Source organism: Erigeron canadensis, chromosome 6 (genome assembly GCF_010389155.1).
Source record: "Erigeron canadensis isolate Cc75 chromosome 6, C_canadensis_v1, whole genome shotgun sequence".
Taxonomy (NCBI): domain Eukaryota; kingdom Viridiplantae; phylum Streptophyta; class Magnoliopsida; order Asterales; family Asteraceae; genus Erigeron; species Erigeron canadensis.
This window is the reverse complement of record NC_057766.1, coordinates 33,167,502-33,183,906: the sequence shown is the minus strand read 5'-3', so window position 1 is coordinate 33,183,906 and position 16,405 is coordinate 33,167,502. Positions and strand designations below refer to the sequence as shown.

Genomic DNA, 16,405 nt, shown 5'->3' with positions numbered 1-16,405 from the left:
TTATCTAAAGGTCCAAACTTCTCCATTTTGGAATTAAAATTTGTCTTTAATATATATTTAAAGACTAGTTTTTAGTATCGTTCGATGGACAGGTAGAGTCAAAACATATGCCTTGTACTCTTATAGTTTCAATGTGTTTGGGATTCCATGATATATAATAGAATTTCACCTAACTAAATAAATTGATAACATATCAACAATTTGTCGTATATAATAACTGTTAATAGATATTCAATATCACTATACCCTGATATAAAAAATATTATTTAGAAACATAAAAAATAAATCAAACAAAATATAATCAATGAATAATATAAAGAAAAACCTTAATAAAAGAGAAAAGTAAAATAAAAATATCAAACATATGTAATAGTTTACATTTAATCAAACAATATATGTGCTTCTAAAAAAACATTACATATAAAGCATAATTTGAATTTATAGCTAAAAGCAAATGCTAAATCAAAATAACATAAATAACTAAAATATCATTTTTGTTTATATAACATAAACAAATTAGATTGATAAATAAATTATCATATTCAAAAAAAACCTGATATGCTTATACATAATAAGTGTCACTTTTCAACAGATATAATACAATGAATATTAAAGTATTAACACAATCAAAATATACATAAGAATAAACCTTACTTCAGTTAAAACCATAATTGTTTTTTAAACGTTTTATTTATAGCTTTTGTAAAAAAAAATTGTTAGAATATTTAAATATTAGATTTGATAGTTTTTAAGGGTTTAATTTAAGGGGGTAAGTGATTTCTGTTTGATATATTTATACTCTTTTATAAAAATTATCCACCCATACAAATAGAAAGTGTTACTCAAATGTTACATATGAAAGTACTAAATGATCCTTAATAAACACCCATTATGGAAATAGTTTTTATAAATTACCAAATTTGCTCTTAATAAATTAATTTACACCCTAAACCATTATTTTAATAATTAACACTTTAAGCCCTTATCTTTTAAAATATTCCACTATCACCTTTACATCAACTTACACACTTGATACTGCCACCACCACCAATAATACTGTGACCGACACCAATAGACCACTGTCCCGTTAGCATTGTCGTATTACACGGATACCATGTATATATTTATTAATGTCTCATTACACGCTCATACACAAACACACAAATAATACTGTAACAAATTGACAATCATAGATCAAACAGGTTAATACAGTAATTGAACAACGGCTATACCTAAAAGAATCAACAGGCAAAAAGATCGAAAGTCGAAACCAGATTATCATGCATTTATACAGGATGCTCCCAATATCAGACTTCACTGTTCTAATATTACAAGCAAAACCTAACCTGTCTTGGTTCCAATGTACGCATCACGTTTGAACTCCATAAAACATAAACGACGACGATAAACCAGAATTAGCAACAAGACTTACAAATTTTACTATCCAGAAGTAAAGCAAGATAAAAGCTAATCATGAGCACGTGTCACTGCCGAAAGAACAATCCATACCATGGCTGTATAAGTCTTTACAGATCTTTCTATAACCCAAAAAGGCAAAACCTTTGCCATTGTTACATACATGTAGCAGGTTGTAACTAAATAACCCGCATTGGAAACTCATCTATATCCATTACTAAATTTGTCATAGTTCTGCTCCATCTACAAAGTACTCTATAAACCCAAACTACATAACCTCTATATTCAGCTATACCACCACCCCGTCATTTTTAGTTAGCAAGAATTAAGTAATATTTTCATGTAGTAATTAAAAGGGGTGGCAAAATGCATCATCACTCACTGTCATCTCCAAAGTCCGCTGTCACAGGCTGAGAAGCAAAATAGTCATGGCTATCAGAGGCCCCGGCATAATGCACATTCACTGTTTTAGCATAATAGTCATTGCCACCCGCCAAAGCCCCGCCATAATCAAAAGTCCCATAAGAATTATCATTTTCATCCCTGAACTGCTGACCACCAAACTTGCTATATCCATAACGTTGTTCATTGAATGGTGCATAGCTCTCGGCATATTGATTAAGCCAATCTGGTGCCTCCTGGTGTGCTTCTTTCATACGCTCTGAAAGTGCTTTGGAAATGAATGAATTCTTACCATCTAAAAAAGCCGATACAAAGTTACCTGCAAGGCCTGTCCTCCCAATTCTACGAACATAGCTATCAATACCATGCAACAAACTAAAATCGATCACACGAATAACCAGAGGGGTATCCAGCACTTCTGAAGCAACATCGATAGCAGCTAGTATTGGAGTGACACCAAGTTTGAATGATCTCAACGCTTGTTCCCTTTCCTATGTAGATGCAAGTTTCAGTGGAAAATGCTGCAGTACTAATTACTAAAAAGTATAGTTTGTCTTCGACCAGGTGAAGGCATATTGAAAAGCTCAACAATCTTTCTGATTTGATTTTCAAACCCAATATCCAACATTTGATCAGTTTTGCCTAGATTACCCACACCCCACTCAAAGCTTTGTAGCTACATATATGTTAACATAATTAGGCAAACCTAATCCAAATAGACAAAGTAAGCGTTATGCTTAAAAATAAAATAAAGATTCAAGGTTGCTAATGGCTAACCTGATTATATCTTGGTCCACTATCATAAGCAACAGCAACTTCAACACCAGTTTGATAACAGAACCTTTTAGCATCAAAGTGACACATTATCTGATCCACAGGCCTTTTCCTCCCAACAGGTTTCTGGGTCGACCCTCTACCTGTCGGTCCCTGACCCGAAGCACTGCCCTTTGCTTTTTTACCCGACCCACGACTGGTTGGTTTGTCAGCCGACCCACGATGTTCTGGGTTTTGACCCGCGTTGGGCCCCTCATCTGGTTCAACCCCTGGATTTCTCTGATACACGACCCTTCCGGTTATTATGTCAAAATCACATTCTTTCAAGCATTTCATGCATATAAGCTCCTCTGCTGCCACACCCTTAGTGTCCGAATCCTCAAAAAGTTTTTTACCTAGTGCTTTCACAATTTCTCTATATGACTTATCCAATACGGACCCCTTCTTAACTGTCCTTGCATTTTCTGAATATCTGCCCCAAGAGATGATTAGATCCGTAAACTTAGTATCAAGTTTTACTGTCTTGTAAATTTGAAAATTCTCATGAAACACGTCTCCAAGCGGCAGAAACCTTCCTCCTTCACTGACTAAAATCATAAATTCTATCACCCGTTCCTTCATATAATCGCCGGTGGGTTGAGGTGTCGGCGGATTTCTCAAAGACGTGATCGCATTGGTAACAGTTCGATATCCAAATTTACGAACATTTAGTTTGAGATCAGGATACGACGAGCTCACATTCATGGCAACTGAATCCTTGAGGTACCTTGTTTCATTCTCTTTCCGGAACTCATGAACCCCGTTTTCATAAGGCGTCCCATTTATCAACAAAAGGCAGAAGCCTATGATATAAATATCACAGGCTTTGATTTTTAGCCTAACACGACAAGTTTGGTAGAGCAGGTCGACGTTAACAAGCTCATCGCGTCTCAACAATCTTCTTATTTTACCAACAGGAGGTGACCTAGTCAACCCCCTAAATTGGGCGTAAAAATCATTTAGCTTCTCTCTACCACTTTCCAAATCATACACAAAATACTGTACGTGTGGCATCATCATATGGGTCTATGTCGGCATCCATTTAGAAGAAGAAAACGAAAGGAAGAAGATGAGTATTTATAAGCTAGTACCTTTCAGAAAGCAAAAAAAAAGCCTCATTGGCGCCAAAAGCTAGCAACTTTCAGCAAAAAAAGCCTCATTGCAACTGAGATTTATGAACGCTGTAGTTGAATTTCACCCAGCCACTTGCTTTTTTCACTCAAATATAAAAACCACACATTGGCGCCAAACTTGTGGGAATGGTAAGAAAAGAGAAGGGTAAAATTGGGGAAATACGACGACGTTCTACTGAATTCACTACGTTTCAAATGCTTCTCATTGATGACGCCTCACTCTAAACTACGAGTAATACACACAACTTCTATATCTATATATAACCTAATTTAGCCCTTCTTTACGGACAAGCTCGAAACGTTTTGTCTCATTTTCACGACCCCCCCAAATCCCCCTGTATTTGTTGCACTCTTCTATTTTGTCTTCTAGCTTAATTAGCAGATTTTCTTTCTTGTTCAAAAAGGAAAATATTTAGCCCTTCTATCCACGTATGCATTTTACCTTTCGAGTTTTAACATTTTAAAAAATCAACACTTCTCTTACATATATTCTCTTATCTGAATCTTAATTAATGCTAATATATAATTACTCGTAGTATAATGTCCGCATTAATACTCTTAGCTAGGTTGATGACGAGTTAGTCTTTCTATATCTATATTTATCTATAATCACAGCTTCAATATTAAAAAATTCTAACACTTTTTTTAATATTTCCAAACTATCTTTAAATAACCCTAACAAATATATTTAAAATAGTTAATTAGTTTTTTCACCTTATTATTTTTTGTATCTAATCATCGACTTATATTTATAATGATAATCACGGTTAGATGTCTCATCGTCACATCTCATGAAAGTAACCTAAACAGCTTGAATAACCAGTTACAATATCTCACGCGTTATAAGTTGTTTCTGCTACAAAGTGCGGACACCTTTCTAGTTTTCGTAAAAAGAAAAGTGATCCTTAAAACTAAAATTTGTTTATCCATACACAAAATATAAGAGTAATATAACATATTGTACAACTAGTCATGCATAAAATTTTATATATAATTAAAATATTTTGTGTAGTACGCGATCGTGTTCCTAATATAATGTCTTCCGGTATTACCATTCCGATGTTTTCATTTTTATTTTTACTTTTTTTTAATTTTTTAAAAACTTATTATGATACTTTAATGTTATATACTTATATTTATTATTTATTATGTGAACTTTAGAATTTATATCTTTTTATCAGATACCTATTTGGTATTACTTTTGAATATATTATAATTGTATTTTGACTATTTTTGTTAAGTAGCAAGTTTTGTAGAATTTTATTAAAATAAATTAAAATAGTATTACGAGTACGGTTTAAATAATCTTTTTTTCTTTCCAAATAGTAAATAAATTTAAAAAAATCGAAATAGTAATCATAATAGGTTAAGAGTTTTAGTGTTTTAACAGTAGTAAAGTAATAAACGAATCTGGTTTTGTAAGATTTTTGACATTATTTATGATCAATGTTTGTTCCAAACCATGAGGCATCACATTTTGGTCTAATATGTTCAAGTAAGTTTATCTAAAGAAAATAATTGTTCTGCCTTCCATTCCATCAACTTCAGAAAACCAAATCTCTCAAAACTATACCAGTGAATAGATATAAATTATTTAAAGTTCTAACCAAAATATAATTTGTTATTTAGGTATATATGATAAAATCTATATTAAAATTGAATAAATATAAAATTATTAATTTTCATTGAGTAAATATGTAATTAAGGTATTAATATAAGCTTATTAGGTATATATGAAATTCAACCTTAATTAAACAATAACCAATTCAGGATGATGATTATGGTTTCCGTACAGATTTCATGTCATTATCGATGGGTCATCCTCGATATCCATTTCAAGAATAATATTCCGCCATTCCGTACACAACTTAAGCCTTTTAAACAATTTTTTGTGATCTGAAATTATTTTGGACTATTTTTTTTTTTCCAGATCTCCAACTACTTAACATTTTTTATATTTGTAATTTGTTCTAAACTAATTTTGTACTTTTTTTTTATTAATTATAATGTTTCAAACTTAATTTCCTAGTTGACCAGTTATATCACTAGATATTAGGGTGCACGGAGTGCCCCGAAAAGGAAATAGGTACCGGACAGGTACCTATTTGAACACCGATCCGTACAACAGGTACTTGTTGGGTGGAGAGCGAAGCGGGGAGGGTGTTGCCGGTTTCCTTGGGGATTTTCGAACATTACAAGTAAATAAGAAGGGGAAAAAAAAAGAGGGCGGGGGGGGCACACACAACAACTCTCAACTTATTTTGTCTTTTTTTCTTTTCGAACATTACAAGTAAACAAGAAAGGGGAAAAAAAAGAGGGGGGGGGGGGGGACCACACACAACAACTCTCAACTTATTTTGTCTTTTTTTTTTTTCTTCTATCCTTCGTCTTCTTTATATCAATGACTACCAAAGAAAGTAGCCCCTATTTCTAAAGGGGCTTATGCACTCCACAACTTTCTTATGTTATGGCGGACTTGACTTGAAAAGGCCTAAAGCAGAGGTTTTGAACAAACGTAATGATGAATGAAGTTTACTTTGACTTATAGCATTTCTCCTTCTCTTAGCTGAAGGCTTATCCGTGAATCCAGACTTGAAAAACTTGAGGGCATAGGATTCAATCCAGCCGCAGCCACACTGCCTATATGAACAAACAAACTTTGCAGAACCGTTTTACTTAATCGATCGTCGTGAAGTCAGTCATTTCTTCTACTAGACGCCTAAAGAAGACCTTCTAGGCTAACAAAGCTTCTATTATATACATGTATGTTTGTGCGTTTTGCATGTGTGTGTGGAGAAGACAAGTAGCAGACAACAAAAAGGCCATACAAAAGGGTTCCAATTTTACACATTAACCCTTGGACTTTTATATTATTTATTAAAATGGCTTAAAATGTTAGTTTTTTTTTTTTGTTTTTTTAACATATTATTGTTATTTTTGATATTTAATATGGTTTTAAATGTTTGTGAAATGTTTAACTTTGTAAATATAAAAATATTTGTTGAAATTTGTCTTAGTTTTTAACTTAATAATTAAAAAAAATAGAAAATAAAAGAATTAGCTTTGACGATGGTGATTTGAAAAAGATCAAAGCGTATTATTTCTTAAAATCAATTCATATTGCTATATCATTACAATACGAGTAATTGTTTGCATTGTCCTTGAATTCTATATCTTAACTACTCGTATTTCCCATTTAGTTAACACATTAGTTGCCTTAGGTTTTTCCATGCATTAACTAATTTGTTTAGGATACTTGCTCATTTAGTACTCCACTTTTTGCCACATAGATGTTTATTACTTCAGGCCTTCAAAAGATTGATGAACATAAAAAAGGTTTTTCTTAAATTTATTTTATATGTTCATGATGATTATATGTATCATCCCTTAACCCATACTTAAGCCTGCATGCGGCTAGAGCCTAATGACTATTACCGGTAGGAAAACCGGTATTACAAAAGAATTTACGAAAAATTGCAAAAACGAAGGAAAAAGGTCCGGATTTTGCGCCTTGGACTCTGGTACCAAATGTAATAGTTAGATTTATGTTTTCGTTATGTTTTTCATCATGAATTGTGTAGGAATTAAAGGATAAAAGGTAGATTTGATAGATAAATCAATATGTCATATGTATAGAAATGGTTGGGGGGGGGGGGGGGGGGGGGGGAGAATTACAAAGGAGATGGAAGGGGCATATATACTACAAACTAATTTTCACTAACACCCCTTCTATACTTGGATAAATACAATTCAACAACATTAATTTATAGCTAACATCATGACACACACCTAAGCCAAAATCCGTAGCCTAACAACCCAGGCGCGGGTCCAGACTTGTCAGTCGCATATAAGGATGCAGGAAAAGTCAAAGTACATTTGTACAACTAATTAGGACGCATATGTGAACCGATATTGCTGAAACTTCGCGCTTGGAATTCGTTGTTATGATCGAATAACGGCTTCCTGACCATTGACGTAATGACGTCAGATCTTGGGGACCAGCTTTTGGATCCTTCTCTAGAGCCCGGCCTATATATACCCGTCATTAGTTTCAATTCCCTTCAAACCTAATGATAAATCACGCATAAACACCCTCTAAATATATTTGGTAACGTGAAACAACTTTGATACTTCACACTAGTTGGGAACCGTTAGTAAATCTAAACAGTTCATATATAATACGAGTACAATATTACAATGTATATCTACATTAGTACTTTAATTTAATGTGTCGTATATTTCAGCTTAAATGTTCATGCTGATCAAGATTCGGCCAAATTGGAGATGGTCTCCGTGTCAACTCGAACTAATTTGACTGGTCCTTAATCGTTCTTCTCTAAATGTAATTGATCTACAGTACATCGGATAAACTTACCCACAATAAATTTCTGAATATATATTAATTTCAATCTAAGCGTCCCGCGTTTCAATCTAAGCTTAGGTGAGCTCGAAGTTTCCTAAAATAGTAACGTGGTTACAAATTAGATTAAACTAATAGTCAACACAAGGATAAAGAATAAAAAATGAAAATATCTGATATCATGTATTGTCTTAGTACCCAGAACGCACACTGCACAAAAATCATATTTGTAAGTCATGGATCACAAGATATAATTTCTTCATTTGTATTTGGCGAATTTTGAATCTATGACTTCCAATTTTCATTTGTGAGCCAATATGATACAAGGTCGGCTTAAGGTTTTTGGAGGCTCCAAGCGAGATCAATTTTGAGGGCTTTTTTATAGTCTTTAACAAATACTGAAATACTTGCATCCTTTTAATATATCCGAACTTGAGAGTCAGACAGTTAAAAATAAGTTAAAAACTTAATTAAAAACTTATAGTGTTAAAGAAAAAAAAACAAGTCTCTGTCTCTGAATTCCAACTTTCTATTCCAATCAACAAGCATACTCTTAAAGTCTAGATTAAAAGGGATTGTCATATGTGATTTTTTATGCTTTTTGTGGTGCGCTAACTCTAATAGCCTCTGAAGCCCATTATGGGAATATAAATTTCCAAAACTGAGTGGAATATGATGAGCCCATTACTGATAATCATCTTTATAAGATTAGACTAGTACCTACAATATAAGCCCAAAATTGAAGGTCTTTCGCTTATGGTCTTTAGCTTATGGTATAGCTTTAAACAAATTACTGATAATCATCTTACTACCTTTTTACATCGAAACCAGATTACCGGCTGCTCCCAATATCAGACTTCTCTGGTCTAATATTATAACAAAACCTAATATGTCTTGATTCCAATGTAGCACGTACGAACTCCATAAAAACAGAAATGACAACGATAAACCAGATACACAATTAGCAACAAGACTTACAGATTTTACTGGCCAAAAGCAAAGCAAGATAAAGGTATCATGAGCACATGTCATTGCCAAAAGAACAATCCATATTATAGTTAAAGTCTTTTACAGATCTTTCTATAACCCAAAAAGGCAAAACTTCTGCCATTGTTACTTGTCGGTTGTAACTAATAACCCACAATGCAAAATCATTTATCCATCACTAGAACAGTCATATTTCGGTTCCATCTACAAAATACTCTAAAATCCAAACTATATAACCTCTATACAGCTATATTACCGCCCCATCATTTTGTGTCAGCAAAAATTAATATTTTTATGTAGTCATAAAAAAGGGGTGGCAAAATGTATGCAGTCACTGCCACCACCAAAGTCCACTGCCAATGGTTGAGAAGTATAGTAGTCATGGCCAATCTGGTGCCTCCTGATGTGCTTCTTTTATAAGCTCAAAAGTGCTTTACCAATGCATGAACTCTTATCATTGAAAAAAGCCGTTGCTAATCCAGATCTACCAGCACGGCAATCCTCCCAATGCTATGAACATAGCTATCAATGTCATGGAGGCCCCTTATGCCATGTCATCTACGTGTGCTAAACATGATAAGATTGCCTTTGAATTCTTAGGGAGCTCAACACGAGAGCCTTACATGGTGTCTAGGTACCTGAGTTCCAATTATGGTTTGACCCAACTGCCAATTTTTATAACTACACCATTCACTTGCATAGTTGCATCCTACTGAAGTTGTGTAAGTGAACACGGTCAAAGGACCAATAGCCTTCATGTTGAATCGTTCTTTAATTACTTCAATAAAGTTATAATCCATCTTGTTAACATTGTTTAGATGGTACATTGATTGTGTCATTCCCACCTCGGCCAACTGGCAGACATTTCCTAGTTACAGACTTACAGGCAACTTAATGTGTCTACTGTCTACTCAACATGGTCAGCTCTAACGGTTAGGAAGTAACAATATGATCTACAACTACTGCACAGATTTCAAACACTTTTAATGGACAAATACCAAACCAATACTTTAAGCCACAATACTAACTCGCGAAAAACTCAAAACATTTCAAGATTCAGCTATCAAATGAGTAAGAAACACAAACAAACTTACGGGCATTTCATCAAATTCATAACGTGCAAAAATAAAAAACGGTAAAACCAATCAAGATACAAACTTTATTTTGAAACTGATACATAAAATCAAACAACACAAACATAAACACCAACAACAATAAGTAAAGTACCAAACAAAGTAAACCCAACATGTGTTTCTTCACCAAGAAACATCCCAAAGACAGCAGTGGCAGCAAAGGTTGTCGCATTTGTAACCGGAACAGCAAGAGATATCGGGGTGTCGTTCAAAATGGCGAAAAAAGTAGCAGAAGCTGATAAGTTAATAATAAAAGGAACAGAGTATTGCCATACTAATATAAGATTGAACCATTCAATTAGGGTTTTAAGAATTGGGTTTTTGTGGGTTTTTAATGGGGATGATTTTTGGTCAGAGATAAGGGCGCCTTGACGCATTAGGGCGTTTGTGGCGCCCCAAATTAGGCCCACTGCCACCATCTTTTCGACGTCTCCGATCACCATTCTGGGTTTGCTCTGTGTCAGTTCATAGTGGTCAACGGGTCAAATGTATATAAGTATTGACAAAAAAGACCTGCGATAAAAAAAAATAAGTAAGGAACTCCCAATGCCGTTTTCCACGGGTTTTGGGTTGGGGAGGTTGAGATGTAGACAGCCTTACCCTTACCAAAGGTAGAGAGGCTGCTTCCATGTTCTACCATAGGTAGAAAAGGCTCTCCAGCCTTGCTGGGCATGAGGATCGAACCCTTGACCTTTGTCTCCAAAAGCAAGGGTTCCAACCACTGATCCAACCCAGTTGGTTTTCTGATAAAAAATGGGAAATGTTAAATACGGGTTGTATTTAACGTGCATTAAACAACTTGTACTTTCTATATTAAAAGCTCGCCCCTGATTTTCATGGTAAATGTACAAATAATTTATGCACCTTAAACACAGCCCTAAGAGCTCCTAAATAAATAGAAAAAAGAGCTCAAAACAATAAGGGTTTTTTGGTCATTTCAAAAGCAAAAGAAGTTACTTTGAAAAAATTGATATTTGGTGTTATAGATTTTGAAAAATTTACCATATACCGAGTATTACAAATTTGCATTATCGATTCAACTTAAGGTCTTGAATTTGATCTTTAGGAATGTTTTTTCTCTCCGAATACCTCTAACAGCCTATGATCAATATCTCTTAAAAATTAGATAAGTTGATCAAGATCTATAGTATCAAGATCACTTCCTATTCTATAAAAAAAGACAATGATGGGAGGTAGTCACTCACTCTATTTCAGTTTCAGGAAAGACGAAAAACTTATAAATCGACAAGACTCTTCCGTTTACTTTTTACTAAATAAACTTAATAGTTAAGAACTTTATACTTAAGTCAAATTTCGTGTTTCGTTTTTACTAAATAAACGAAAATAACCGTCAATTACATATCTTTTACTTAATACATACCACTTAATACTCTCACGATTAATGACTTGGAAAGAGACCCTTAGTCTATATGTTAAAAAAGGTGCTTATTAATATTGTTGCGTTTTGTCATCTAAATTTGAAAGAAACAAAACAAACCGTGTCACTAGAGGCTTGGAGGTGAAGGTATTTCAAGACATTCAATCATTATCTTACTTATGGATAAGAAATTGCTCTACATATAGAAATATGTTATGGAATGATTGGTATAATTTTACGTTTTAATTTTCTCTTGTACTCGTATATATTATGCTAGTTTGAAAGTTGCAGTTCCAAAAACAAAAAAAGAGGCTTGGAGGTGCATGCGGAGGTCTTTGACATCAAGGTTTGTCGAAATTCAACAAGTGCAATGATGTGAGTGGTGAGATGTACTGATTTCGAAGCTTTATGAATCAGGTCAAACAACGCATCGCTTTACTCTTGCTATGTTAAAATTCCATAGATTTTGTTAACTAGTGTGCTGGACAGTTCAATCAGCAAAAGGAGTGAAAAGATGCATTTGAGCGGTGATGGTTGGGCAGTCTAACGTGATAGTAGCCCAATGGTTGAGTACCATACAAAGTTGTGACACAATTGCAGTTTTGGAGAAGCGTAAACTTGTCGGGAAAGGGAACCATGATTCGTTGTTAGCGAAAGGGCCTACTGGAGCTTACTACTCCTTGATTAGTCTTCAAAGGCAGGTTGTATTCGCCAACTAATTGTAATATTCGTCGATTCTAAATTGTTATGAGACACCTAACTTTGTGTCTTCACATGTACCAATGTAAAAAGGGTTATCGTCAAAGAATGAGCAGTCAATTGAACTTTTTTCTGATTAAGAATCAAATAATTTCTCTACTTAGTGATGATTAATTCAATTTTATTCAATAGAAAGTCAGAAATTCCAAACCCGTCCCTACGACCCATTTTCCCAGTTAGCGACTACACCTGCCCAAAAAACCATACTTTGTGAAGATCCCTTACAAAGCATGTACACTCAAAAGCTTTGTGGCTTTGTGCTCATATCTATTGTCAACAAGTCCTATGTTGTGGAACCATTTTCACTTCAGGTCTAGTTTGGGCCATCAGGTTTCCTCACATTAAACCGGAAACGACTTGCCCTTGATGTTGATACCGGATCCTTGAGCCTCTAAATCACTGACCAGGATATCAGAGCATGTACATATGTCAAAGCTTCAAAAACCTGACCCTGACCTGGCCCGATTTATCACTGATCAAAGTTGTGAATGGAATTGGGATGGGATTATAACCCGGGTTTGTGTTCATACCAAGTACCTTTATGTCACTGTGAGTCTGTGAATGTAGCCATAGCTCAGTACATTCCGACCCCAGATAACAGCAGTAATTTACCTCTAGCTTGTATGATATATATTTCTTCTGAGGTTTCTTATAGCATCATGTCAAACATGGCTTACTTTGATTTCATCCCACACGACTAGATTAAGTCAGTATCGAACTCGGATAATACTTCACCTCTTCAACTTGTTGATCTTGCAGACGTTGAAGTCTGAAAGAACCATGAGCTCATTGTCTTGGCCTACTTGGATCTTTTTTGGTACCAGGGAGGAGACATTCTCAGGGTCACTGGCTTCCACAATTTCATCCCACAATTCAAGTTCATTAGAAGGAAAGCATTATACTAAGTATTGAATAAAGGTTTGGTAATAACCTAAACATGCTCAGAGTGATATAAGTTCCATAAATGAACAGTTTCATTTGTTGGTTCAGAAAATAAAGGCTGTAATTGTTTGTTTTTGAAAGTATGGTAAGAATAATGTGATTGTTCTGGTAATTTGTAAGCTGTAACTAGATAAATCTTAGTAAGAAGATTTATGTTGATATTTAAGTACCAATATATATACATAATTGTTAAAAAGTATTACCATACGTTCATATCTGTTGAGGAAATCACAAGAATATTAGCATATGTTCATATCTGTTGAGGAAATCACATGAATATTAGCAAGTATAGCAACCTATGAAATTTGAATACAATTAGAATAGTACACTGTGAATAAATTGCAAAACCTTCATACCAGATGCTGCATTTTTCACATACTAAGATCTTAGTAGACCAATGTCTTTCATTCTATTAACAATTCGAGATGCATCGTTCAATCTATTCGCCCTTTCGTAGATGCTAGCAACAACAAGATGCAACTCCTTCTTGTTAATATTGGTATCACAGTCTAATCTTTCGAATAACGACTCGACCATCTCAAAATCTCGTTTTGCACCATAAAGGCTTAGCATTTGAAAGTGAACTTCATCAGGGAAAACACACCCTTCATCCTGCATTTCCATATACACAACATTCGCCTTCTCAAATTCCCGCAACTTCCCATATGCATTTAGAACAAGACCTATCACATTAGAGTCAGGAAAGTACCCTGCTTTCCTCATCTTATCAAACACCTCAATGACACTAGAATGCTTTCGGTTTCTTGAAAATAGATCAATCATACAAGCGTATACCGATATATCCTTAATCTCTCCACTATTATACGCCTGACGAAAAACCCATGTGGCTTCTTCCACACGACCCGCTCCAGCAAGAATTGTAATTGCAGTGGCTCTTGGAATGTTATCGGGTGTCTTAAGTTCATGAAGTAAGCGTTTGGCATGCCCAACTAAACCCGCTCTTTCATAAGCCACAATCATAGTCTGGTAAAGAACCTGATCAATTTCCACACCCGAGCTTCTTAACTTTTGGAACAGCGTCGCAGCTCTATCCAACTTCCCGGCTTTATCCCAGATAGATATAATCGTGGAGTACGTTATAGCATTTGGCTCTATCCCTCTACTTTGCATTTCTTGAATAAGATTATTCGCCTTTTCATGCTCAAGAGTCTTACCATAAATCTTGATCATTGTATTATAAGTAACAACGTTTTGAACGATATCTTTTCTCTGCATCAATCTAAACAAATGTATCGCCTCTCCAAAAAGCTCGGCTTCACCATACACTCTCAACAATGTATTATAACTAACCACATTCGGCTCAATCCCCATCTTTCTCATACTCCAAAACAAACGATCGGCTTCTTTAGCCATATCTAGTTGCCCATACACATCTATCATAATATTACAAGTTGTTAGATCAGGCAAACAATTCACTCCCTTCATTTCAGAAAAAACCGACAATGCCTCAAGATACTTCTCATTCTCAGCATACATACTCAACAACGTAGAATAACTAACTGTATCCGGCTCAACACCAACCTCTCTCATTTCCTTAACCAACAACCTCGCTTCACGAAACAAATTAGCCTTCCCAAAAACATTAATCATCGTATTATACGCAACAAGGTCAGGCAAAACACCCGAGGTTTTCAATCTAGAAAATATCGATATCGCCTTAGAATAATCACACAACTTCCTAGACAACTCAATCAAATTACTATACAACACAAGATCACCAGACACGCGATCATCTTCCATCTTTTGTAACCAAGACAATGCTTCATCAAACTTACTCTCTTTCCCAAACATCGTAATCAAATTCGAATACGTAAACCTATCGGGAGACAACCCTCTTTGACGCATTTCATCAAACAGTCCATACGCAATCTCCCATTGTTTCGCTCTAAGTACATTACGTATAACTACATTATATACGTATACCGACGGCGTGTATAACGCGTGTTCGTTAATCCAATCAAGTAAAGCAAGTGATCTTTGCCAGTCTGTTTCACGAGACAATAATGTGGCCATAAAACGTATGGAAAGTTGTCGGGTTTTGTATTGAGACATTAACGCAAACAGTTGGTGTTCATCTGTTGTTTGGTTGATTGATGATATTAATTCTTCCATGTCTACACTGTGATCTAAGTGGCCAACTTCTAGATTTCGTCGTTGGTTAGGAAATGAGGATTTGGGGTTTGGTGTTTTTCGCCATATACGTCTTTTTGTTGAGGAATTATTGTTATTATTATTATTATTATTGTTAGTGGCTGTTATTGATACTGAAAGTTTGTTTTGGCGACTGTTAAATGGGAAATAAGGTGTGGATTTAATAGTGGTGAATGAAAATGTATACGTTTGGCTCATCCTTGCAGCAGTGTTCTACTTCTAACCATCGGCGAAGTTATCGGAATGTGAGTGTGTGTTTGTTTTTGACCTGCTAGAATGTTTTAAGTGAGTATTTGGGATTTCTCGATATGTCGTTATTTTTCTTTAAGGGGCAAAATTTTATTAACAAATTAGCGAAGATATCACAAAAAAAAAAAACTTAAGCAATTACGAATTACGAGTAAGTATGAGCATTACACCAATCCATCCTTAAAATAAATAAATGAAAAAATCTAAATGAAGAGGTTATTTTAATTTAAAGATGGACTTGAGCTAATTTGATTTCTGCTTAATTTTTATTGAGCATGGATGTTTTGTTGTTGAATACAAATCACTCAAGTTTTTTTAGTATACTAACAAGTTGTAAGGATGATCGTATTTCGTATGTATCACTTTACTTATGATGATATTTCCATATGTGATATTTACCTTTGTATGTTTGTCCTTTGAAGGTTGTTATTAAATCTATCAAAGTCAAACTAATTTTCATTTGAATTCTACATATTTTATTTTTTCACATCTTTCTAAGTTATATAGTTAAAAGATGAAAGGCTTTTTTTAACTTATATTTAAATCGGACACATTTTATTTTGTTAAATATTTTCTATCTTTATAATTTAAAAGCCAATTGTGTGTGGTGGCGACGGTGGTGGCGTTAGATGGCGGCAATAGTGTCGGCAAAGGTGGCGTT

The 16,405-nt window shown here is 34.6% G+C and overlaps 2 protein-coding genes across 2 annotated transcripts; both read right to left on the bottom strand.

The window, feature by feature from the left end:
- Nucleotides 1-10,210: 10,210 nt before the first annotated feature.
- Nucleotides 10,211-10,730, bottom strand: LOC122605923 (transmembrane protein 234 homolog). The gene has a single exon (XM_043778885.1). It carries the CDS (start codon nt 10,685-10,687, stop codon nt 10,295-10,297), a length of 393 nt encoding a protein of 130 aa, XP_043634820.1. The 5' UTR covers nt 10,688-10,730; the 3' UTR covers nt 10,211-10,294.
- Nucleotides 10,731-13,582: 2,852 nt separating this feature from the next.
- Nucleotides 13,583-15,775, bottom strand: LOC122605194 (pentatricopeptide repeat-containing protein At5g39980, chloroplastic). Its single transcript, XM_043778094.1, has one exon. It carries the CDS (start codon nt 15,691-15,693, stop codon nt 13,702-13,704), a length of 1,992 nt encoding a protein of 663 aa, XP_043634029.1. The 5' UTR covers nt 15,694-15,775; the 3' UTR covers nt 13,583-13,701.
- Nucleotides 15,776-16,405: the final 630 nt, after the last annotated feature.

What these genes read in the sequence shown, in the direction of transcription:
- LOC122605923 (XM_043778885.1), bottom strand. Translation starts at nt 10,687, where the DNA reads ATGGTGATCGGAGACGTCGAAAAGATGGTGGCAGTGGGCCTAATTTGG.
- LOC122605194 (XM_043778094.1), bottom strand. Translation starts at nt 15,693, where the DNA reads ATGAGCCAAACGTATACATTTTCATTCACCACTATTAAATCCACACCT.